Raw genomic sequence first — 25,974 nt, forward strand, 5'->3', positions numbered from 1 at the left:
AGATGATTTCACGATTAGGATGATGCTTTCAACTGACTTCTGGGTCTGGTTGTGGGAGGTGAAATAAAGTAGCATGTCAGAAGTAGAAGGAATCTGTAAGACCGCGTCGGTTTCCCTGCCCTCCCGTATTCCAGATCTTTGAAAGTCTGTCACGTGGAAGATGCCGTCTGGACGTCAAGGTGACCGCACAAGGGCAGGGCCTCCATCCTCAGAGCAGGGTCTCCATCCTCAGAAAGCCTCCCTGGTCAGCTCCATTGTTCCCCTTCTTGTAAACTCTTCATGTGTCCGTCCTCTAACGTCGCCTCCAGGCACCACAGTAGGAGTGATAGTGCCTGCCCTCAGCCACCTAATTACCTTGGCTTTATTTCCTAGTGCTTACGTAAACGGAGACCAGCAGGAGGAAATGGCCACGATTTGCAGGACTGACATACTCGTCTCTCCATCCGTCCCAGAGCTTATTTGCAAACGTTTAAATTTAGATCCAACGGCTTGATGAAACTTGCTTATTACAAGTGCCCTGACTTTCCTAGTTGTTCCAACCCACTATGAACACCCATCCTTTTTGAACTCTGTTAGTGGAAAATAAACAGAAATTAAAATTGTTTAGAAACATCTGACTCTTTGCACATGTGATGCAACATCAAAACTGCTCTGCTGACAAGGATCCTGTCTGCAGTCAGCAGTTAAGCAGAAAATGTAAGACTTCAGAGAGCACCTCACATTTCCCATTCTCCTCCTTCACCTTGATGCCGTGGCGCACAGCTCTGGGTTGTTCTTTCAAAAGCACAGATCAGTCTTGCTACTCAAACTCACAGAAACAATTAACACCTCTCTCTCAGGTGAAAAGTTTCTGCACAGCTCAAAGATGGCTTTCCTGTCTATTATACTCAGAAGCCCTCAAAGAGCTAACAGTAAGAGCAAAATGTACTTGGTTGCCGCAATGCTGAGAGGCAAAGAGGTGAAAAATACAGGGCCTAAATGTGTTATGTGGAACTCTTGCATGTAAAGGCAGTTAGTCTAAAATGAACGCAACCTTAAATTATGCACAGCATGGTGAGGGAGGCGGGAAGCATTGGTTATGTAAACCATTAAGAGAACTGGAGTCTGGAAGACTCTCGCCAATAAATTACATCTGTGTCATGTTTAAAGTCAGTCCTACTGTGGAAGCCAGCTGAGATCACGCAGACAGAAAGGTGCCAGTAACTGAGGAAACGTGGAGCTTTCCGTGTAAAGACTCTAAAGACCTGTCAGTTTAAAGATCTCCTATTCATTCTTCTAAGCCCCTCTTTACCCGGCCCCGGGCAAATATTTATACAAAAATGACACTGGCCAGTTTTCCATTTTAAAACACATGCTCCTTAGCTATTATTCAGTAAATTGCAAACCCTTGAATCAAAACTGCCCAGAGCTCTTGCTGGTTCCCAGCATCCAAGGTGCCCCCAGTGGTCCTTTCCCCCCACACCCTGGCCCACCTGGCCTCTCTCTCTTTTACCCCTGATCGCTCTCTCAGGTCTCCTTTCATTTTTCTTCATCACGTCTTTTTTGCATTCCTTGCAATACCTACCAGGCAAGCAATAAATATTTATCATCTCAAAGTTTGTAATTTTCCTACCACGTTCTACTGTTCCTTCCACGCCAAAGGGCAAAAACATAAACAAATAATCACCCAAAAGGGAAGACACACGGACATATGGAAGTAAATACAATAATGACAATATATTCACACACAGAAAAAGGCTTTTTCACCCCAACAGGCAAAGAAAGATAAAGTGGCGGACTTTGTCCTGTTTCCAGCCTACCTGCATAGGGAGATGCTTTCGAAATTCAAGGGCGTATCGAGATGAAGGATGAAGAATTTGGTGAGCAGCATGTATGTTTTCTTCTTGAATAAAATCTAGCCTTTCTAGTTGATTAGATTGAACCATATGACATTGCCATTTCTGTAGATCAGAATAGTTGGATGTCCGGGATTTCTTATGGCTCAACTGAATCCAATGAACATGCTCGTGAAAAGGAGCTCCTGTCCCTGAAGGCAGAGGCCGCGTCCCGGGGACAAGCTCGCTGCAGGCAGGCGGCAGCAGCTAACGAGTCATCTCTCCCTCGTCCTGTTACCTTCCTTCTCGAGGGCAAACTCGCACGTGGATAGACTTCTCTGGAACGTGCCGAACCCCCATCCAGGGACGGAGGGGTGCCCCTTTTGCTTTCCGTCCGGTCTCGCGCCTCCCTGAAGCTTGGTTTGGAATCCGAGGCGAGAGAGAGTTTTGCTGAGGCAGCAGCAGGAAGATGAGCGACCCTGGAAAACCCCTACCTGGCAAGTGCGCTTTCTTGGGCCCAGGGAGACTTTAATTAGCGTTAATGGAGAAACTTCCTTCGAAACCTAATTAAGCACTTAAATGTGTTCTTAATGATCTCTGCTCCCCAAGCCTGGGTGCAGAGAGGGGAGCTGATTTAACACCAGGAATGAAAATACAGACGTTCCCGGGCTCCGGGAGTTGCTCTGGCTGTGGAAGCTCCGCTCTCTCCTGGTGAGCGAGCTTTCCTCCAGGCCCTCATGCAGCGGGGGCTCCCGCGGACCCCTCTCCCTGCTCTCCTGAGCGGTGCTCTGAGGAGGTGAGCCGCTGAGCCAGAGGCATCCCTCGATGCATAAAGCACTTTAAAAATACAAACAGACTCGGCGGGCCTGACTATGCGGCAGGTGTTACGCGCCCCCTCAGCCGGAGAAGTGATCCCACACGCTCTTTACTTCAGGGTCGACACAGTGAAAATCCCGCATCCCCAGGGAGAGCAGCCTCCTCTGAAAGCACGTGGTCCCCACCCTCGTGATGGATGGTGACTTTCCATCAGCACGAGTGTCCCATGATGTTTCCTCATTACAGATCTTGCAAGAAATCCACAATGAATATGCTCACCCAGGTTCAACATGACTTCTAAACACGCGAGTACATGTGTCTAAAATGTGGTTTATGTTTGACCTGGGGTATCTCTGGTCCAAATAGTATTATGCCAGGAGCCAAGGGCAAATCCATTATTAGAAAACACTATGAAACAGTCACATGACAGAACTTCCATGAAGCTGATTGGCTTGAACCACAGAAGATAATCCGTTGTCAGAAGAGAACTTTAATCACTGAAATGGAGGGTTTTCAAGGCAGACAAGCAGAAGCATCATCTACCAAGTCTCCAAAACGCTTCAGCTTGTATCTTACCCTCTGTGTTTAATGTTGTTCCAAGTAACAATATAAAAAACACAGAAGGACTGAGTTCTTTGGGGCATGTGCCTGAGATAAAGGAGGCAATAGAATGCAATGAATCCTACGTCACCTCCGCACCCCCCCCCACACCCCCGGCAGAGCTACACCTTTAACTTACACATGAGCCCCCTTCTCCCTGGGATGATGGGGGTGTCTTCTATTGCCTTCATTCTCTTGTTTGTCTGCTCTCCTGACCCTGAGTTCTCCCCACGAAACTACCTCCAGGAGATGCAGGATCTGCTAAGATCGTAAGAGAGGTGACAGGTGGTCTGATTTTGCTGAATTAGACTGTCATCTTGGCAATAAGGAGACCATTTCAGTAGACTGGTAAGAACTATGTTCACAATTCCCCACTGCCTCATTACCTTTAATGATATATTTTCCAAATGATCTATAGTAGATTGTAGATGCCATTAACCTTCTTTGAGACTAAACTTCATGGATATCCCTATTTATCTAAATTAACCAAAAAATGCAGATTGATCAATAATGGCACCACTCCTCTTACCAGTGCCCCTGCCACATGCTCCTCACATAACACCTGGTAAACGTCGGTGAAGATGGTCACATTCTTAAGAAAGGCAATTCGTTACTTCTTCCAGTTTGTGTTACTTGTAAAGAACTTACATTCTGAAATAGGGGATCTTTGCCAACATGTAATGTTAGCAAAGTGTTATTAGGATTTGATTGTATTTTATTTGTCCTTACATATACGTAGTTATTCTATCCTTCCTAAAATCTTACGAGGTTGGTACTACTGTAACATCACAAGTCATGAGTGACACTGATCACGGCTTCCCTTGGATCCTTGTCACTCAAAGGGCTCTTATCTCTCCATTGTGTATTCTTGTCCATTTCAGTGTCACTCCCATCTTGTAAAACTTGCCTGTATTGGCAGTGGGTGGGGGGGTGATTGTTTTAATCATACTGACATTCTTGTCTGTCAAGACATGAAAATCACCAAATAACATGCAATCCTAAAGGATGCAATGGAGAAGATGTTTCAAAAAAGTAATTTGCTAGACTTTTCATTTAAAGTGATTATCAGTGTTTGATCAGAAGGTGTGACTTCATTCATAATGATATTTAAAAGCTCTCTGCAGCCGTGGTGTTTACCAGACATTTTCTTGGAGTTTTACATGGCCGGGAAACAGGCTGCTGGAAAACAAGCCGCACCTAGATTTCCATGAGCTTAAAGTGTTACATTCACACTTACTTACTTAAAATGCACAGGCTTGCTTTGTTTTAATGTTTTACTTGGTAGATGACCTATAGCACGGATTATGCTAAAGAAAGTTTGTGAGGAGAAATCCTGAGATTGACCGTAAACTGCACGAAGCAGGGCAGATATTTCCTTAGGGTAAAACAATGGAGGTCCTGGAAAGCCAGATCGTCCATGAACAGAACTTGGTTCTGGCATGAAAGCATGCGGTTTAACCCAGGGGGAATATTTGCTATCTCCAGATGTCCTGGAGGCAGTAACAGGATAGACTTAGAAAATTTGCTTACCCCGAGGAGGGTGACTGTTCCTGGAAGGGGTGGGCCTGAATTCGTCAGTTAGCCAGCAAGCAGAACTTAGTGCTTATCACATGGAATGTCTGAAGCCCACCTCTCTGACTGCATTTTTTCTGAGCTGTGTACTCCTAATACATATGATGTCAACCAGGCTTTCGGGGCTCTAGATCCAAGAGATCTTGAGTCCCCTGGTCCCATCTTTGCTCTTTACTATGTCTCTTTGTTTCTTAAGTCTTGCGTCGCCCATCCTCAGACACGATCCCAAGCTGCGCTGGACGCAGCATTACACACCTTGTGTCTTGAGCATCTTTAGCTTGCAATAGTCTAACCCACTCACTAGCTCTTCATAGATCAAGGCACCGTACTAGACACGGAGGGCTCTCCGCAAGCATCAGATAAAGTGCCGTCTCAGTGAAGAGTCCAGTCTGAGAAAGTAAGGCAGCCAAAACACAGGCACAGCCCGATTCACAGCCAGTCAGACCTGCAGGACTTCAGGGCACCCACGGTGAGGGTAACTGAGGGGGTCCTAATCTTTTTCCACAAAAAATTATCAGGAAAATTTTACATGCAAGTGAAAGTCTGTCCAGAAGTACATAAATATCTATGTTTTGCGAAATGGAAGAGAGAGGGGGGACTGGAGTTTTGACTTAAACAGGAAAAGGGCAGTTGGAGGTGAATTACACACAACCGCAGAGAATTTTTTATGCTGCTCTGATGGTATGCTGAGTTACTCCATCTGTACTTTTAATTCATTTTGCCAAAAAGAAATCTCCTGAAATGATGTAATACAAGAATGTCTACCTACTCCATAAGTAGTAACAAATGAACCACATCTTTTCGTGAATGTTTAGGTATCTAGCAGTCATCGTGGATGCCTTGCGACTGAATGGCTGGGTGCACGAGGTCCTTAAAAAAAAAACAGCCTGCGTTTAAATTCTGGCCCCTTGGCTTAGTTGGGTCACTTTGGTCAGGGATTTAAACTTTGTGGGCATCATTTTTCACATTTGTGAAAAAAGAACAATTACTGTTTACCTGAGAGGTCTGTTGTGAGATTCAAATGAGCAACTACACGTAATACTTTTCTTTAATTGAAGTATAGTTAGTTACAGTGTGTCAGTTTCTGGTGTGCAGCACAACGTCCCAGTTATGCATATACATACATCTACTTGTTTTCAAATTCTTTTTCTTAAAATTTATTACAAGATATTGAATATAGTTCCCTGTGCTATACAGAAGAAATTCAGGTTTTTTATCTATTTTGATAAACAATGGCTAATATTTGCAAATCTCAAACTCCCAAATTTATGTCACATATAATACTTTAATCAACAGTTTCTAGCAGGTAGGAAGTCCTATGTGTTAGTGGTTAACATCTCTGCTTTTATTACCATGTTGTTGTAAGATCCAAAATCATCTATTTGCTACAATCATCATTATATTTCTTCAGATTGATAGCAATTATGAAAAGTCAGGAAACTGATGTTAAAAATTTTTAGACTGTAGGTTTATGAATTTCTAGCACCAGCTTCTTATGATCTGTTACCTACTCTCTTTGTCCCACAGTGACCGAGAGCCCTTTTTGAATGACCTCTCATGTGGGTACTATGTGAAATAAACAGGTTATTGGGTAATTTTTCACCATAGAGAAGCAATTTCCATCTAAATGTTTATAAATTCCAGTAAATATACATTTAACACTGTTTTACTCTTAGAATAGAAAATAGACATTTTCTGGCTGAAACCGATTTTAACAATGAAGAGCATCTTAAATTCAAAAGAATAAAATCAAACTGTATTTTGGCAGGATCTTTGGATTTCTTTACCTGATGTCATACGAATAGCACTCCTACCCGATCTCTTACCCGGGGACTTCCCTCCAGTCGGTCATTTGGGCAGCGGTGTGGGTTTAAACTCAGGTGCTCACTAGGATAAATCACCCTCCTTCCTGCTCACTGACCCTCAAGGAAACAAGTTTTATGAAGGGAACTAAATTCCATAAAGGCGATTGGAGTCATTGTTCTACCCAGAGGAAATAAAATGTGAGCAAGGTTCATGAATGTGGAGAGTAGTAAGGTCGTTTTTTTTTCCCCCAACTTCAATTTTTATCTTTTTCTTCTTTGTAAAAGCAATACATATCATTGTAGAAAACTGAGAAAATTCAGACAAACCAACAGCAAAACAAAATAAGATGACATCAAAAATCATTTATACATATCCCACTACTCAGAGATTATTCCTACCAATATTTTGGTGTATATGCTTTTTCATTATTATTTACTAAGCATACATAAAAATATTTTAGTGCAATACACTATACAAGCTCTTTAATATCTTACCTTTTCTCTTAGCGATATAACTTTTTAACATTATGCTGTACAACAAAAAAAAACACATTGTAACTGACTATACTTCAATAAATGTTTAAAAATAGCATAAAGGTGTTTTTTATTTTTAACTTGTAAGGAATAGTTCTACTCTAGACAAGAAAGTATTTTTCCCCTGATATGATAATGGAATCTGGCCAGCTGGAAAGGAAATACGTGTGTGTGTGTGTGTGTGTGTGTGTGTGTGTCTGTATGTAGTGAGAGTGTGGAGGAATGATGGCTCTTTGATTTGCATTTTCGGTATCTCTCTGTAATGAGGTGGAATGAATGACTTTATTTCCAAGTTCATTTTATTTGGATTTCAGAATATGTATGTTAACATCTACTCCATTTACACACTTGATTACCCCTTCTTCACACACGTATCAGTTGGTTAATCCTTAAGTTTAAATGTTTCCTGAATCCTCCCATTTTGATATGAAATCACTCCTTTTGTTTTATTTCCAACATCCTTTCTGTTGCTGCTGTTTTCCATGAAGAGATCATGAAGAACATCAATTTATTAGTTACAGATCTTCTTATTTATGTGCTGATGACCTTTTAATAACTAACATCTTGTTTGGTTTTCAAACCAAAACTTAACTTGGAATTTGTATATTTAAAACCACAATGATTTTATTACCACAGGTACTAAGCCACAAAATTTTATCATTGCTGTTGATGTAAAATGACCTTTAAACCTGATTATTTGAAATTGAATAAAAATAATTTGTTAAGTTGCTTATTTCAGGAACTATGGCAGTCAGACTTTATGGAAGCAAATTGTTAGTTTCAAATATTAAGGCGTTGCTGTGGACACAAACTTTATGAGCTTTTTATCAGTTCGCATGCTCTGGACTGCTAATATACATCTAATATTTAAAAAAAGAAGTGTCCTCATGTAGGCAATGATTTGTGTTTTATTGATGCATACACACATGCAGTCTCCATGTAGAAAATTGGTAAAATTAAATATCTGGATGTTCTGATGCTCTAAGTTTACATAGTAATATAAGAAGTACCTTCTTAATTTAATGCAGGCATATTTCATTTATGCACTTCTGGTCAGACTTACTCTGAGTGCAGACTAGGTACACAGAGTGTCTTCATTCTGAGCAATAAATAACCAGCAACTATCTGCTCTGACCTACACCTTCCACTGTGCCCAGCAGGTTTGTGATTACTGAGTAAGAATTCCACTAACTCTACTTTTCAGCAATAGTCATAGTGAACGTCGTATTACCTTAAACAAAGCATCGTTTATACTAGAAACGTCCTTCTGATGCCATGCTGAGCTCAGGGTCAAAGAACATGACATACGGGCTAAGTGTGCCGTGGCGCCCCCTGCCCCCCACCGCTGACCCATGCCTGTTTCTGCAGAAGTGGGAACAGAATGTCTTCTTTCCTGGAGTTTTAAGCTCCTAAGCCCAGCATTTGCAGGGGTGAGGTGGAAGGATCAGGAATATTTATGTTCTTAACTCTGTGAATAGTGTGGCACTTTCTTTTGTCTGAGATACACACAGCACACTTGGAGAATAGGAGATGCATTATATTTTACTTTCATATTACATCTTACACACGTGTATAAATACATTATATTTTTACTGTGGAGGGTAAATGGAACTCCAGGAACACTCAGCTGAAAATTGTCTTAGGAAGCGTCTTAGCAAGGAGTTAAAAAATCCCGCTTTTCAGGTGAACTGTTTGTCATACTCTGAATTGTGAAACTGTTGTGCATGAGTGAATCTCTTTCTATCTTACCTGAAACATCCTACTTTTATCTTTTGAAAACACATTATCTGATTTCTTAGACAACTACATGATCTAAAATGTTAAAAGCATCCATTTTGCTTAATCTCCTTGTTTACTGAGGAAATGGGAAAGCATGGAAAAATTCGGGAAGAACAATGTTTCCCTCTTCCACTGTCCCCAAAAGTTGGTGAAACATTTAAGAACGCAGAAAGGGATACATCTGGGAGTTTGAGATTTGGAAATGTTAACTACTATATATAAAAATAGATTAAAAATAATTTTTCTCTGTATAGCACAGGGAACCATATTCAAAATATTGTGATAACCTTTAATGAAAAAGAATATGAAAACAAACATATGTATGCATGACTGGGACATTGCGCTGCACACCAGAAATTGACACATTGTAACTGACTATACTTAAAAAGAAAAAGGCAGAAATGGAGTTATTCACAATGTATCTTGATCGAATTCAACAAATGATTTCATTTTCTTAATTTTCACAAGATGCCAATAAATTTAGTGTTTAGCAGTTACACGTGTAAGCCTGCGTCAGCCAAGTCGTATCAACCAGAACAAGAAACAGCAGTTTTTACCAGTGTCCCTGCTCCTGAAAGTCAGCACCAGGAGGCTTGTCCAAAAGTGGGCCTGTGAGTCCAGCTCCTGTCACTTTTAAAAAGTGCATCAGAAGAAATAGATGCTTTTAGCTTCTAGTTTAAAAAAACAATAATAACAACAAAAAGATTGGCCAAGAAAATAAATCCTACCAAACAGAACAGGAGGGACCTGCTTTCCCGGCCCTGTGGGCTCACCTTCCATGTGTGTAGACATCACTCCTTCATTCACTGACGAAACCCTAACTGCAGCCTCCCAGAGCCCAGCCCCACCTGTGGAGAGAAGACAGACTGGGTTCTTGCCTCCTTCTGATTTTGAGGTTTTGTCTCGTCAGTTAGATAAAAATCATCAATTTGCTTGCACAATGCAAGTGCGTGCTCAATTTTAAATGTCTGTGACATACAGTTTCACAATTTGCACAATTTTTCAGTATTTAAAACCTTTACACTTTCTCTGTAACTTATCCAGGCTTTCCATAAGTGGCGTATGCAAGGTGGCTCATTGTCATGGGACAAAAATTCCCCTCACGGTGGTCATTTATCCTGTTCTTCACAAGCATTTCTGTGCTTGTTTTATAATGTGCACGTTACACAGTAGTTCATGTGTATGGTTTATAAGTAAATATTGATGGAAGGGAAATATATTACGATTTTAAATGGATGGAGTGAAAATGTTTAGCAAGTACTGTTGAAAAGACATACAAGTTGGTGTCAGTTCTGTATAATTTAATAGTTGAATAAATGTTCGTGTGAGAAACAGAGAAAGAGGGAGCGAAAACGAGACCGTGAAGGTCCAGGACCAGGACTAGGAAAGGAGGCTTCCTGACTGGTGGCGGCCCTTAGCTCTAATGACAGGCATTTTTTTTCAGACTTAATTCTGGTTCTTTTCTCATTAGCGATAGTATTACTCATGTCACCAGCGCCTGGAGTTCCGAGCTTGCCTTAAGACCACAAACACTGCGATTTTTTGCTGTATTTAAAATCTTTCACTATAGACTAAAATGCGTAGTGGTTACTGAAATATCTTATTGAGATAAAATGAACTATAAAGTGTTGAAAAATGTTTCAATCTTCAAAACTTACCCCCAGAAGAGATATTTCTTGCAACCCAGGAGCAACGCAAATGATCAGAAGTTAGTTTTTGTTTACACCTGAAGTCTGCGGGGTACAGTAAAAAACACATTTTGTTCAGGGTAGGAGTGCGGGGTAAAACGACCTAAAACCTCCGTCTGACTTTACTGTATTCTGCTGTGGGACTCTGGCCAAATTGCTGAAATTCTCCAAATCTTAGTTTTCATCTTGGTAAAATTGGAGTAATCACACTCACCTCCTGTAGACAATGCGCTGAAGTCACCTGGTCACATAGCTGAGATCAGGCGTGTCTCAGTTTTATTGCCTTTCATTTTATTGTGTGTGAGTTTTTTTTTTTTTTAACAAATTGAAAGTTTATGGCAACTCTGCGTCCATCAAGTCTATTGGCACAATTTTTTTCTAACAGCATTGGCTCCTTTCTTGTCTCTATATCACATTTTGGTAATTTTCACAGTATTGCAAACCTTTTCATTATTATTATATTTGTTACGGTGATCGGTGATCAGTGATCTTTGATGTTATTGTCATAATTGTTTCGGGGACCCGCAAACTGTGCCCATGTAAGACGGCAGAGTTAACTGATAAATGCTGTGTGTGCTGTGACTGCGCCACCCCTGGCCATTCCCATCTCTCTTCCTCTCCCCGGGCCTCCCTCTTCCCTGAGACACAACAATGTTGAAACCAGGCCACCTGATTATCCTGCGATGGCTTCTAAGTGCTCAGGTGAAAGGAGGAGTCACACAGCTCTCACTGTAAGTCAAAAGCTAGAGGTGACTGAGCTCAGCGAGGGAGGCAGGTGAGAGCTGAGACAGGCAGGAAGCTAGTCTCCTGCACCAAACAGCCAAGTTGTGACGGCAAAGGAGAAGTTCTTGAGGGAAATTAAAAGTGCTCCTCCCATGAACACACTAATGGTAAGAAAGTGAAACAGCCACATTGCTGAGATGGAGAGAGTTTTAGTTAGTGGTCTGGACAGAAGCTCAAACCATCACAAAATTCCCTCAAGCCAAAGCCTCATCCAGAGCAGGGGTCTAACTAACTCTCTTCCTTTCTGTGGAGGCTGAGAGAGGGGAGGAAGCTGCAGAAGAAAAGTTGGAAACTAGCAGAGGTTGGTTCATGAGATTTAAGGAAAGACGCCATCTCCATGACACCAAAGTGCAGGTGAAGCAGGAAGTGCGGACGCAGAAGCTGCAGCGAGTTCCCCAGAAGACGCAGCTCAGATCATCCATGGAGGTGGTTACACTAAGCAACAGATTTTCAAAGCAGACGAAGCAGCCTTATATTGGAGGGAGGAGATATCTAGGACTTTCATAGCCAGAGAGGAGAAGTCAATGCCTGGCTTCAAGGCTTCAAAGGACAGGCTGACCCTCCTGTTAGGAGCTAATGCAGCTGGTGACTCTAAATTGAAGTCAGTTGTTATTTACATTCTGAACATCCAAGGATCCTTAAGAATTATGCTAAATCACTGCCTGTGCTCTATAAATGGAACAGCAAAGCCTGCAGACAGCACATATGTGGACAATGTTGCTGAATATTTCAAGCCCACTGTTGGGACTCACTGCTCAGAAAAGAAAGATTGCTTTCAAAATATGACTGCTCCATGACAGTGCACCTGGCCACCCGAGCGCCCCAGTGGAGATGGACAATGAGGTCAGCGTTGCTCCCATGCCTGCTGACGCTACATCCATTCTGCAGCCCCAGGATCAAGGAGAGACTTCGACTTTCAAATCTTATTATTTAAGAAATAGTTTTGTCACACCGCCATAGACAGTGAGTCCTCTGATGGACCTGGCAAAGTGAACAAAAACCTTCTGGGAAGAATTCACCCCGAGAGACGCCGTTAAGAACGTCCGTGGTTCATGGGGCACAATCAAAGTGTCAGCTTGAGCAGGAGTTTGCAAGAAGCGGATTCCAGCCCTCGTGGGTGACTCTGAGGGGCTCAAGACTTCAGGGGAGGAGGGACCTACCTGTGTGGTGTAAATAGCAAGAGAACTAGAGTCAGAAGTGGAGACTAAAGACGAACTGAACTGCGGCGTCTCAGGATCAGACTGGAAAGGAGGAGGAGCTGCTTCCCGTGGCTGAGCAAAGACAGTCGTTTCCTGATCTAGAAGCTACTCCCGGGGACGATGCCGTGAGGACTGTTGAAATGGCAGCAGAGGGTTTAGAACTTCACATCAACTCAGCCGACAAAGCAGCGGCAGGGTTTGAGCGGACTGCCTCCAATTCTGAAAAAGCTCTACTGTGTGCAGAACGCTGTCAGCCAGCACCGCACGCTGTGGAGAAGCTGTTCGCGAAAGGGAGAGTCAGTCGACGCGGCAAACGTCTCATTTTAAGGGGTTGCCACGGCCGCCCCACCCTTCAGCACCCACCGCCCCACTCAGTCAGCAGCCGCCACCACGGGGACGAGACCCCCACCAGGAAAGGCTGAAGGGCCAGACGACGGACAGCACTTTTTAGCAATAGGATATTTTTCATTAAGGTGTGTACGTTATTATTTGACATAACGGTACCGCACACTTACAGACTGCAGTGTAATATAAACACGACTTCATGTGTGCTGGGAAACCACACATTTCATGCAACTCTCTTCATTACGATATTCACTTTCCTGGGGCTGATCTGGAACCAAACCCGCAGTGTCTCCAAGCGGTGCCTGGACAGTAAATATTCCATCGCCTGCTTCCTCCCGTGCTGTCTCCCACTGTCCCTTCCCGTCCCTCTTTTCTTTCCCGTGTCACAGGCACTCTACCCCGCACTCCGGTCCCCTCTCGGACGTGCCGTATCACTCCCTGTCCTGATGTCCCCTCCTGTCCTCCAGAACCACCCCCTGCACCAGCGGTCCTCACTGATCTCTGCAGTCTCCAAGCCAGAGCCCCCTGCTGGTAACTTACTGCACGGCAGGCCTCATCTTGGCTCCTTTAATTTGCAGACGTTATTCTTGGGAGCAGGGAAGATGCGTCATAATGAAATCTTTACCCTGCCCTCCACGCCTGCTCCCGGGAGGACTTCCCAACTGCCAGGCCCATGGCCCACTCTCAACAAGCCATTTTGGATTAACAGATAGATTGAACGATACCTTTGAAGCCACGGTCGGAGGATACCCGTTAGTGGCTCCGTGTCATGATAACAGCTACAACTCTATGCTAATTAGAAGTTTGAAGGGTTTGCTCTGTGGCTTTTTAAAGCTCTCAGTTCTAAAAGGATCACTGGCACTTTTCTGGCAGTGATCCTATTTATCTAAAGACCCAGTTTAACTAAATAGCATGTTTCTAGGGACCAGGACACAGCTGCGTCCCCACGGTGCTGGGAGTCCACGTGAGGAGCTGTCACCTCTCCTGTCCCTGCTCCTCACAGACAGGACACGTTAGGATAAAGCAGGAAACTCTAAGGATAGCTGGGCGTGGGCTTGGGGACGGCAGAATCAGTCACATCTGTAGGAAAAATAAGGAACATAGAGCCCACCCAACTGAGGGACCGCCTGTCTTTGAGCAAAGACAGGTGAGTATTGTTTAACTGACAACTGTTACGCCTCGGATGCTGTAACGTGGGGTTGTCATCCCGTATTGTCAATACAGGAATGTCCTGATAATGTTGCAAAGTAGAAAATTTAGATCCACAAAGCGTCTCATACCCCAGTTCTGTACAGTAGAAGGCCATGTAAACCTGTAATTGTGTATAAAATGATCAGATTGTTAGTTAACTAATTTTACTTAATTATTGCAAGTTTTTTGTATTTGACTTTAGGTTCTATGACAAAGCTATGCACTGACTTTCTTCATACCTTTATTGTGTGTTTCTATTAAGTGAGGGAGTTCCAGGAAGTCCTATTCTATTTAGTTTTATGAAAAAAATGAATACATCCACATTTTTAAGGAATGCACTGATTACTTATTACAGTTCTACTGAATGTATTGGCATTTTCTAAACGCACTCTACATTCTGGATTGCAACACTCATTCATTCACTCACTGTCAACTGCTCCATGAATTCCTCTGTGCGTCCTGCAGAATAAGGAAAGCCCACCACGGTCCTGCTCCCCTTTCCTGGAGAAATACATTTTCCCCTGAGATGCTTAAGGCTCACTCCAGATTTACCTACAGACTCACTTGTATCTCTTTCTTTAAAAGGTCAGTTCCCCGCTTTTTAAACCCCTTTCAACGTTCTCGACCTGCTAAAGATGTGGCACTCCAAACTGAATTTCTATTCGAGTTTGCTTGCTGTCTTTTTAAAGCTATAAATTCCAGTAGGATCACTGGCACTTGGATGACGCTTAATACAAACCACATTAAATACAGTGTATTTAGAGGACCACGTGCCATGTAGGACAGTTGCATCTTCAAGGTATTGGTTGGCTGACAGTCCACAAAAGAAGCTGTCATTTATCCCTGTCCCTTTCTGCCTCTAGAAAAGGCTGCTGAGAAAACAGCAGTTTTGCCCACCCATGGCCGACATGCAGAAGTAGTTTCAAGAAAGAATTTCCTTCCTTCCTTCCTTTGTTTTTTTTTTTTTTTTAAACAGAATCACTTATTATCTCGGGCTTGTAATGTAATTTAAGTGCTGGCCGTATTTCCTGAGTCCTCTGGCTCACTTCACGCATGAATTTTCCCAAAGTTATTCCATGTCCATCATCTCCTAAATCTTCCTCTGCAGACCCCGGGCTTTTAGGGCTTCTTTCTGCTGCATACACCATCTGGTGCCTTTATTCAAGGAGTCCATCACCTCAGACACAGCCGCAGCGTTGGGTTTATCCATAAGGACAGGGAAGCCACGCCTGCACTTTGGCAGATCCCAGCCGTTCCAATATAGATGTTAAATCCTCCGTTGGTGCTTCTGGCCAGAGAAGGAGGAGGGCGCTGGTGACATAGTTGAGCAACTCCACGATCCCGCGTTTTCCCTAATCGTTCCTGGGCCCTCGGTCGCTGCCTACGGGCCCCGCGTCCCTCCTGAACGTCCCCCCCACCCAACGCCCGCGTGCACGGCGCCCGCCCGCCCGCCCGCTCACGGGGCGCGCTTCTACCGCACCTCTTTCTGTCGTTACTAACGTTCACTTTGCGAAGCACAGTAACTTTGTTGGAAAGGAACGAGGTAGGGTTACCTGTCCTCCAGACGCGTTTTGCCATCATCCCACCCAAAGCAGCTTGTCCGTCTCCAACAAGTTTGGAGGAAACTCCGCGCTCGGAAGCTCCTGGCCTCCTACGGGTCCTGAGCCCTGAGTCACACCGTGCCTCCTCTTGGGCAGAAATCCTCCTCTGCTGCCAGCAACCCCATGCCCTGACTCTGCACCTAAACCACAGTGTCTGCCGGGAAAGAGCGGCTCAATTCACAAAGCGGCTTTTAAAATCGTATCTCTGTAGGATTTATTTGTCCTCCAGTAAACGGGTTTGCCGCTTATCTCAAAAGGATCTACAGGGGTTAACATCTTGGGAGCATATCCAGGTTCCTGGTGTGAGTCCGCCCTTGGCAGGATCTCGGAGCCAGGCGGGCTCACACCAGCCAAACCACAAGAGCAGGCTGTGCACACCTGAGGGCCATGCTGTGAAGTTCTGGTGAGAATTCCAGGGAAGGGCAATTTCTCCCAGCCCCCCCCCCCCCCAGGGCACCAGGAATACAGAAGTGCACAGGCCCCTTCAAGGGAGCCTGGGAAGGAGACAGAGGAACAAAGTGCGTGGCAGTCAGCGTCAGTCCACAGGAGAACATTTCAGAGGCTTCAGACGTGTGTCAGGAAGGTTCACAGGTGAGGTCACACAGGACGGTGGACTCGAGCAGCGGAGGGATGTGTGGGCGAGTTGGGGGAGGGCAGGGCGGCGGGGCTGCGAGGCCGAGGCACATGTGGTCACCTGCCTGTCACCCTCCGCGGCGGCAGAGCGAGGATGAGAGCTGGGGGCCAGGAGGCGCGAGCTCGGCCGGGCAAGGTCTTGAAGCTCTGAGCCGGCTGAGGAGCCGGAACTTCTCCCGGCGCGCAGAGGGGAGGCCACGGGTGACGTGAGGTGGGCGCTGCGATAACCGCGTCCATTTCAGGAAGATCGCTCGGAGTGCAGGGCGGAGGCCGGCGCGGCGGAGGCGTTCCTGACCGAGGCCCCAGGGTGCGGCCGCTGGGTGAGGATGGGAACGGCTGGAATCGACAGAAACCAGGAGACCCGGAGTCCTGACACTTAGGACATGGGCCCCTAGGGCTCGGCGATGAAGAGGTTGCGGGAGAGAGCAGACGGAGGCCGGGGGCGACTTCCACATCTTGCCTCTCCCAGAAGAGAAGACGGTAGACTTGAAGAGACTGAGATGCTGAAGAACTTTGAGACAGAGACACACAGAACACAGACGAGATGAGAGAGGGAGAGGGGGCTGCACTGGAATTAGGCTTCCCTGTCTTCAGGACCACAACCAAACCACAGTGAACGCTTACCCCGAAACACTGCGTGACGGCAGTTGAGGACAGACGCCTTGGGGAGATCAGCATTCGGGGGGCAGGTGTGGCAGAGGAGACCAGCAACAGTTACCGCAGAACGGCCAGTGCAGGAGTGGGGGGCGGGCCAAGAGGAAGCGGGGGTAGAGGGAGTCTCATAATCAGCGGGACGGGCGTCTCAAGACAGAGATGAATCAGCCTTGCTCGCTGCTGCCAGGAGGTCAGATAAAAAAGCAGCCAATTTTAACATCCCAGAGGCCAGGTCACTTGGAAAGAACAGTTTCTGTGCAGTGGTTTGGGCTGACGCCAAGCCGTAGTGAGATGAGGGGGGGAAAGAAGGTGAACCCAGGACGTCATTGACTCAGACGGTGCAAGACGCGTATTCCTGAGAAATGCGGGAAAGGAGACACGGGCTGGCTTTGTGTCCCCTGGACGGTGCTGGAGACACACAGACTCTTCTCTGCTTTCCCCTGTTGCGCGCCCCTCGCAGCTCATCGCTGGGTGAGAGCGTCCCCTCTTCAAGGTCGCTGGCAGAGCTGATCTGCTTTCTGGCATCTTTGCCATCACGTCCGTGTCTGTGGGCCTCCAGGTACTGCACCTGACTAGCAGACGGGACGGGCTGGTCCTGCCTTTTTCAGACCGATTCCCTCTCCAGATGGACGAGGGTTCTGGTGTGGTGGGGAGACTGGGTTGGGTGGACTTGAAAATGTAGGGCAGCGCCAGGAAGCTAGGGAAATTCTGAAGCTCAGGGGAACAGACCAAGTGTTCATAAGAGGATCCAAAAAGTGGGTCACCAAGAGAAAACAGGAAGGCATTTGCGTGTGATTCAGGAAGCGGAGCCGGGACGCAGCCCTGCAGGACGAGGCGTGCTGACATTCTCAGTCTCTGGCAGATCAAGGGGCCTGTCTCCTGACACCATCCATCTCTGACTGTTCCTCCTCAGATGACTTGCTTCATCCTTAAGCAGGGATTTCTTTTTCTTGTTTCATCAGTATTCCTGATTTCTGAGTACAACCTGCTTTAACCAGACACTGACACAGATGTAGAAGAAAGAAGACGTTCAGATACATGAATGTGAACTTTTATTTTGACTTCCTCCCTGACGCGTAATTGTAACAACATGCGTTATGCATCAGGGTGCAGCAGCCTGAGGCGGTTACCATAGCAGACGATTGCTTACATAACCGATTATTTCAGCCCCACTCGCGCTCGGAATGCGGGCCTTAACGCACCAGAGCTGACAGAGTAAGATCCCCTGGAACGCGTCACCCAAGCCACGGATGTAAAGAGTCAGCCCGCAGTGACACTTGGGGACGAGGACCGCAGCCTTCTACTACGATGACAGCCATTTGCAATTTCTGACATTTTTCTTAATGATAAAAAATTGTAACCCTTTTTTTTTTTCAAATAGCTAACAAATATTTACAATATAAATCGCCTCCCTGGCTCTAAAACGTAGACATAGATTTAGGGGAAGGGAGGCAAGTGTATTTAAAAGAGATGAGACTCTGAGCCTCTACAGGAAAAATATTAATTTTAGGCATTTTCATGAGCTGAGCCATGGTCACGTGGAACGTGCACACCCAGGAGAGGTCACGAGGACCTGGCCTGGGGTGTGCTGACCTCATTTGTAAGGGCAAGCCTGAAAATCACAGTTATCTGGGGTACCGGGCAGAACTTGTAATGAACACAGAAGGGACTGTTTCAGGCTCACCCTTCCGTCCACATAAAGCCTCCCTTTCCAGAGCCCCACAGCGCAGCCTCGCCTCCCACAGCCGGGGACAGAGAGCCCTCCCTCAGCCTGTGTCCTGGGACTTCCAGCCATGATTGTGCCATTACAACCAGAACTTCCCTAAAAACTGAGGATTATTTTTTGAAAAAAAACAGTCTTCATCAAAAGTCTGGAAGTGAGCCGAGCAGCCCACAGCTCCCTGGCATCGCCTGCCTCCTCACCCTGTGCTCCCCTAGCTCCCATCTCCAAACAGGCCTGTGTAACCGAGGGGGTTTACGGGGTGACGCTGTGCAGAGGGGAGCCAGAAGTCAGCCCCGGGGCGGGGGCGCTCAGCCCAGCCCGCTGCGCGTGATTGCAAGGGCAAGTTTGGAGGTGCAGGTCTGGGACGGTGGGCTGGGAATGAGCACTGCTCAGGTGACGCCGTCCGAAGGGTGTGCTGCGTCATTAAAGCCACGTCCAGGGAGGCAGGGGCTCAGGATTGCAGGCGACTGTGAACTTGCTCGGGCCCAGCTCCCACTTTATGACCCGCGGCTCAGCGGGACGACCTGGGGGACCTTTCTTCTGAAATGCTGCCCCCCACCCAGGACTCGGGGACCCAGACACCGCGTGTTGCCATCACTTTCCATTTAGGCTCAGAAGAGTCCCGGCTACGCAGAGCCCAGCAAAAAGGGCCAGCCGGGGTTCCACTCATTGGCTCCTCCCATCTCTCTGTCACTCATTTTCTTCGTCTGTGAAATAGTTCCCAAACACAACTCAAAGGTTTCATGGGGAAAAATAACAAAGGAAAAAATGCTTTTGGAGGGAATAAAAAAAAAAAAAAAAAAGAAAGAACATAACTACTAAATAGAAACAAGCTCATAAACATAGAATACAAACTTGCGGTTGCCAAGGGGGCGGTGGGTGGGAAGGGGCAGACTGGGAATTCAAAATTTGTAGATACTGACAGGCATATATAGAATAAGATAAACAAGATTATACTGTACAGCACAGGGAAATGTATACAAGATCTTGTGGTAGCTCACAGTGGAAAAAAATGTGACAATGAATATATGTATGTTCATGTATAACTGAAAAATTGTGCTCTACACTGGAATTTGACACAACATTGTAAAATGACTATAACTCAATTAAAAAAAATAAAAAATAAAAAAAAATTTTTATAAAGAGAGAAAGAGAAGATTGTTATCCAACTATTCAGTAAAAACGTCACTCTTATTTAGGTCAATTTTCATCATCTGCTCTTCCTTTTCTACCCTGTAACGTGAGAGTATTTCCTGTTGACTCTACAACGGGCTGCTGTCGGGCAACGCGGTTGTTCAGTCAGCCGTCCTTCCCAAGGGGCAGGAAATGGGGTGAGGTGTCCTCCACGGGCGTAGTTACCTGGAAAACGAGCTGCTTCCCCAGAGAGGCGCAGCCTCCGGCAGAGGTGGGGTCCACGAAGCTTAGCTATCCATGTGTCTGCAGAGGCCTGAAACGTGCATTTGTTCCTGTCCAACGCCACTGTTTAGCATCGACAATCATGTCTACTGTTCAGGGACACTGAGAAAACGGACGACGCGATGCTTCTCTCCACAGGAGAAGCGAAGTCGCTGTAACAGAGATTTCTGACTTTCCTTACAGACGGAGTTCTTATGGGGAGAAGACAGGTGTATTCATTTTTCATCACGTACTTCTATTTGAAAATCCTTTAGGACTTTAAAAACTTAATCATCTTGTCTCTTTGGGTTTGTGCCAAAACCTTGAAATTTCTCAACCCCTTTCCCTCAAAAATTGTAAAATGGCAGCGCTGGGAAGGATCTAAGAGCACTTTCCTTGCACAAGGGTCCTCCTCTCAGCTGTATTGGCAGGAGTTACCCAGACTCTATCGGAATTTTTCCCGTTACGGGGAGCTCAGTACCTGGCAAGGCAGCCTGGTGCATTTGTCTGCATCTTGTCTGGGACAAAAGCACCTCTTCGCACAAGGACAGCCTACCTGTCTGTGTTCTCTCTGGTCTGTACCCTCTGGTTTCACATTAAGAAAAGCTATTGACATCAGCCCAGAGCGGCTTCTTCAGATACTGATGACAATAGTTAGCACTTCACCCTTTCTTCTTCTGCTCACCCTGCTTTCTGGCTTCGTGCATTCCTAGAACTAAATTGTAGAAAATGTTGAAGACTCAAATAAGGGATCTTCCATTGCATTTCAAAAGTCTAGGACTTAAGTCCTAAGAACTAATGATACAGCAGGAGGCCGCTGGGACAGCTGGTTGTAGCCCCACGGAAGGTCCAGGATTCTGCCGGTGGCTCTGCAAATCATGGCCGCTTTTCTTCATAACCACTGCCTGATGTTTATAAAAACGGCTTGGATGACTTACTAGTGTTTTAAGTCAAAAAACCTGCAAAGGAAGTATAGATGAAAAAACATTTAGGGACCAGAATAAAAGTGGCCCCATTTCAACTGGGCGATGCTAAGGAGGCTGCTTGGAAAGAAGACAGATGTGTATGGACCCCAGGAGGCTTCCGTACGCGGCGTCCCATTGTCTGTGGGAGAGGAGCCTGTTTCCTAGGCTCGAGTTTATACGTCCAGCACGTGACTTGCTCTTCAAAACCATTTTACTTTGAATCATTGTGCAAAAATAAGCTGTGAGGTGAAAGAACACAGTTTGACCCATAAAAATACCTGTGATTTCTGGAATTACCCACGGGTACTCCCTGAGGGCAAAGAGATACCTGGAGTCTTTCGAATCCCAGAAATAAGCAGAATGAGATTTTTCCTTAAAAGAGAATTTTATTGTTGTTAGATCTGTATATATAAATATACTCAACTTCCTCTAGTACCAAAAAAAGGAAGTCTAAAGCAGGAACCACAAAATAGACACTGACTATTCTTACATTATAGCTCTGTTTACATCCTAAGTGTCATGCATCCCATTACACGTTATGGCGTGCTGCACAAATACCAGTGGTATTTTGAAAAGCGTCCTCAGCTCCCCGAAGCACGGCTGGGAACCCGCTGCTGTTCTCTTTCTCTGCCGCTCCTGCTTTCAGCCTCTTTCTGCCAGAGTGAAGGCCCCGCCACCCCTACCACCACATCTCCATCCACACGCCCCATGCCGTTTCTGGTTGAAATTTAAGAAGTCTTCAGGGTTTCCTCAGCTATTGTAGTGTTATTTCTAGTGCAATTTCTAATGTACATTTTTATGTTAAGACCTATTCAAAAGACCTATAAGAATACTAGTTATTTGGATATTTTCCTATCTGGTCATATGGTGATTATAAACCATTGACGACAGCAGGTAAAATTATGTTTAGCTATCTAAAATTATATCTGAATTTCACCTGTATCTCATTTTACCCCGACTGAGGCACCTTGATTGAAGAATCAAACTTCACTTTGATCAAATGAGTAGTTATTCATAAAAAGTCAATGCAAACTTTCTCCTACCAAATGCATCCATTAACCAGGTACATGCAATGCAGTGCTGATCACAGATGAATCCGACATCTCTCTTCTGGTTTCTTAAATTCTTCTGAAAAACTGTTTTCAGATTAAACATAGCATAATTATGATGCATGCAGAATTCGGACTCCTGCAGAACATGGATTGTCCAGTTACTTCCATTAGTGATGATTATCCGTGTGCAAAGCGTGACCACTACTTACCATCTGTGTGTGTGCTGAGAATCACATGGGAAGCAAATGCTTGTAACTTGCTCAGCACAGAGCGTGGCGTGGCTGAATGCTCGCCGTTATTCTTGGGGTTACTGTCAGGTGTTTGTGATCTCTCTGTGTACGCGTAACTGGAAACCGTTCACTTTTCCAAGTAGGATGTAGGCGACAAAGTCTTCCCTGAGGAGTATTAACCCTAGAAACAGGCGATCAGAAGCCAGCGGAGCCACGGGCCGGGGACGCCTAAGTCACAACGGCATGGACAGCCGCTGGGGGAAACTCTGTCACTGGGTTATTTGGACTTAGGCTCAGTTTGTTCCCTTATTGTAGAATAGGGTATTTTTTCAACATTTACTTTCCTAAATACCTATCAATCACAAAGAGACAATTGAAATCACAATCCTTTTACATTTTATTAAATTAAACAAACACTTAACAAATACTCATGTAGACCCCAGGTCCAAGTTGTGGCTCTGATGAGGTTTCCTTCCTCGTGCTCCTGACGAATACAAGACTTACAGAGTGTGGGTTGGGTGTTTCTGGGCTTTCGGACGATGAGACATTTCATGTATCTGATGTGAGTCATGAATTTAATGCCCACCCTACGCGTTCAGTGCCCTGGAGTTCAAGCTCCAACCAGCAGCCTGTCCGCACCGCCCGCTGGGGCGTCTTTGTAGGGGACTCAGCGCCATCTAGTGCCCCCGGGGAGAACAGCTGGTGGTCTGCGCAGCTCCCCCCGCACCCTGCAGTAAATAACCACAGTGTATCCACAGCGTTACTTCCTTCCTTGTACATCACTGGATTCCGAAAACCTCAGCTCTTGCATAACTCCACTGTTTTTCACACGAGTTACATCCAATCAAACGCCATATTACCTTTTGCCTTCTCGCAAGGGCTCAATCCAGGAACATTTGGCTCCAATGCAAAGACATCACTTGCCGCTGGCGTTGGGTGAATATGCTTTCTGCAAGGGCCGGCGAGTTTTTTTAGGAGCCATTTGAAGCCGCAGCGGGCTTCTCGCAGTACAGCCTGTCCTTTACTAGCCAGAACTGTTGTCATCTCGCCCTATTTTTGATTCTTCTCTTTTTCAGATTGTCTACAAAGCCTGGCTGTGTTCCCAGTACTTTGAAGTCGCCCAGCTTAACTGCAGAAAGACAATTCCTTGCAAGCAATACTGTTTGGAGGTTCAGACGAGGTGTCCGTTCATACTGCCCGACAATGATGAAGTGATCTACGGGGGACTGTCCAGTTTCATCTGTACAGGTACAGTGCAGGGCGGCTTTGGCCCCCAGCCGCTCGCGGGGGGCTTGCTCTCCTGCGGGCTGCTTGTCTGCTGGGTTGGTTCCCTCCACTGATGTAGCCCTGAAGATGCGGTTAGGAGTTTTCCACGCTGCCCTTCACAGATGTCCTGAAAGGCCCCTGAGACTGATGTGGAAATGCCACGTTGCGTGTTGTCTACGTGTGATCACAGTTGTTAACTTTGTAAAAGGCTAATTCCGAGGACAAGATTTCAGCAATCATTAGATTTGCTTCGATTCGCTTAGAGTTGGTCAGGTTCTACCTGCCTCATCTTTGTATTGACCTAAGAACAGATGATGTGGTAAGAACAGTAAAATTGTGTCTCTTCTTCAGATCGGTCACAAGCTTATGTCCCAAGTCCATCTTCTGAGAAGTGCCGTGTACCTTTATCTTAAATAAGTATCAGGAGTATAAAGAAATGTCCATCTAAGTTGTTCGTGCATTAGAGCCGCATGTTACGGGCCAATGCAATGTAATCTTATATTTCCAATTAACGATGTTCACTTCCTTCAGCAAATGACTCAGACGGGGCAAAATGTCAGCATTTGGCTTCTGGATGTTTACAAGCATGCATGACACCACTTAGACATAGAATAAGATGTGAGGGGTAAGAGCAGACTGCTTTGAAAATGAATGGTGAGCGGGCCTGGGAGGACCGTCCCCTTGGCCGTCATGATGTGGTCACCGGAGCTGTGGGTCGGGTTCTCTCGGTGAGAAAGGACTACGTGATGTCCTGGCGACCAGACGGCCTGAGTTATGGCATGTTTAGTTTACAGGCTGTAAGGACAAGATACTCATAAGCGAGAAGGAACATGAAAACCCACTCCTTACACTAGCCTTTGTGAAACCCTTCTAAGCAGAGTGACACATCGAGGTGTCCAACATGAGAAATCACCAGATTCTTTCTAGCTCACTTATTTCCAGGCCGGCCCATTGGCCATACTGTTCTAAGTGATGGCCTCTCCAGGGGCAGTCCAGCAAGGATCTCCCCTCGGAGCCTGCCTCGACCCCGGACGAGTGCTTCCTGGTGGCCCAGCCGCATGGGAGGAGCGTCCGGATGGAGGCTGACAGACACGGCTTTCATCCTGCTTCTCTCATGCCTCCTCTCCGAGCCACCGGCTTCCCCTGAGGCAGTTCATGATAGTGGTTCCCCCTTGCCCATCCGCCGGGAGGGCCACAGACAGGGGAGGAGCCCAGGACACGTTCCTTAGGCACCGGCCGTCTTCCGAGTAGGAAGTGATCTGAGGCAGGCAAAGGAACTGGCCAGTTCTTTTTGTTATGCTCTGGGTTGTGCTGAGGTCATTTTTCATACAGTTCCTCTCTACCCGGAGGACAGAGGACGAGCAAAAGAAACAGAGACAGAGAGAAAGGAAGGAAGGAAGGAAGGAAAGGAAGGAAGGAAGGAAGGAGGGGGGGGGAGGAAGGGGGGAGGGAGGAATTTATTAACATCTTCTTCCTTTGACTCTGAGCCAAAGTTCACCAGCCAGAGGCTATTCATTTATTTGTCTTTCACATAAAACTCTCAATAAAAGGTCATCGAGAAAAGACCTTTGACTCTTGACTTTGGGGCAATGAGATGCCCATGGTTCCAGGACTTTGGAGTAACTTGTGGAATTTTCTGGAGAGGCTGTATTTTTGTTCATTCACACGCATGTAGCTTTGTTCCTGGAGAAGTTCAGTGGCCCCACTCCCCCGCCAGGTTCTCAGAGCAGAAAACAACCTCAGACAAAGGGTGAGGCATTCATCTCCATCTTTCCCTGCTTCTTGGGCCCTTATCTGTTTGTGCAAATCTGAAATACAGGTCTGGATGTCTGTCCCCTTTTCTGTACACTTTCACAGCTGTGGAAGAAGTGAGACCTGGGATTTTGTCTCTTTCTGCACAGCAGGTGCACGAAGTCCATCTTATGGTTTTAATTGTCTTTGAGTGTTTTTAAGTCGGAGTTTTCATAGCCATCACTACATCACTGAGGAAAACAGACAGGAAAAGAGAGATCTGTCACCTGTCAGGTCCAGGGGAAAGGTTAGAAGCTTTCTTGGAGTCTCACAGCTGCATGTTTGTTAACCTGACTCCTCTGTTCCCCACTGTCAGTTGAGTGTCTGTTCTTTTTATTACTTCTCCAAAATGTGCAGAATAAATTCTAAAAGCATCTTAAAAGGAATTTACCAAGTGGGCTGGTCTTAAGCTTGCCTCCAGTAATTCTTCTCTTTAAAAAAAATTAATAAATGGCTTATTTCCATTCTATAGGCTGAAAAATATAATTATTTATCATCAAGAGGGGAAGAGATAGATGGCGTTTCTTTCAAACTCAAC

The 25,974-nt window shown here is 45.7% G+C and overlaps 1 protein-coding gene across 1 annotated transcript in view; it reads left to right on the plus strand.

The window, feature by feature from the left end:
• The window catches only part of FAM155A (family with sequence similarity 155 member A), a 536,157-nt gene that overhangs the window by 487,177 nt on the left and 23,006 nt on the right, over positions 1 to 25,974 (plus strand). The window contains exon 2 of the mRNA XM_032496676.1: positions 23,456 to 23,627. Coding sequence (XP_032352567.1) covers positions 23,456 to 23,627 — 172 coding nt within the window. The remainder of the gene's footprint in view (positions 1 to 23,455; positions 23,628 to 25,974) is intronic.

This window comes from Camelus ferus, chromosome 14 (assembly GCF_009834535.1).
Source record: "Camelus ferus isolate YT-003-E chromosome 14, BCGSAC_Cfer_1.0, whole genome shotgun sequence".
Classification (NCBI taxonomy): Eukaryota; Metazoa; Chordata; class Mammalia; order Artiodactyla; family Camelidae; genus Camelus; species Camelus ferus.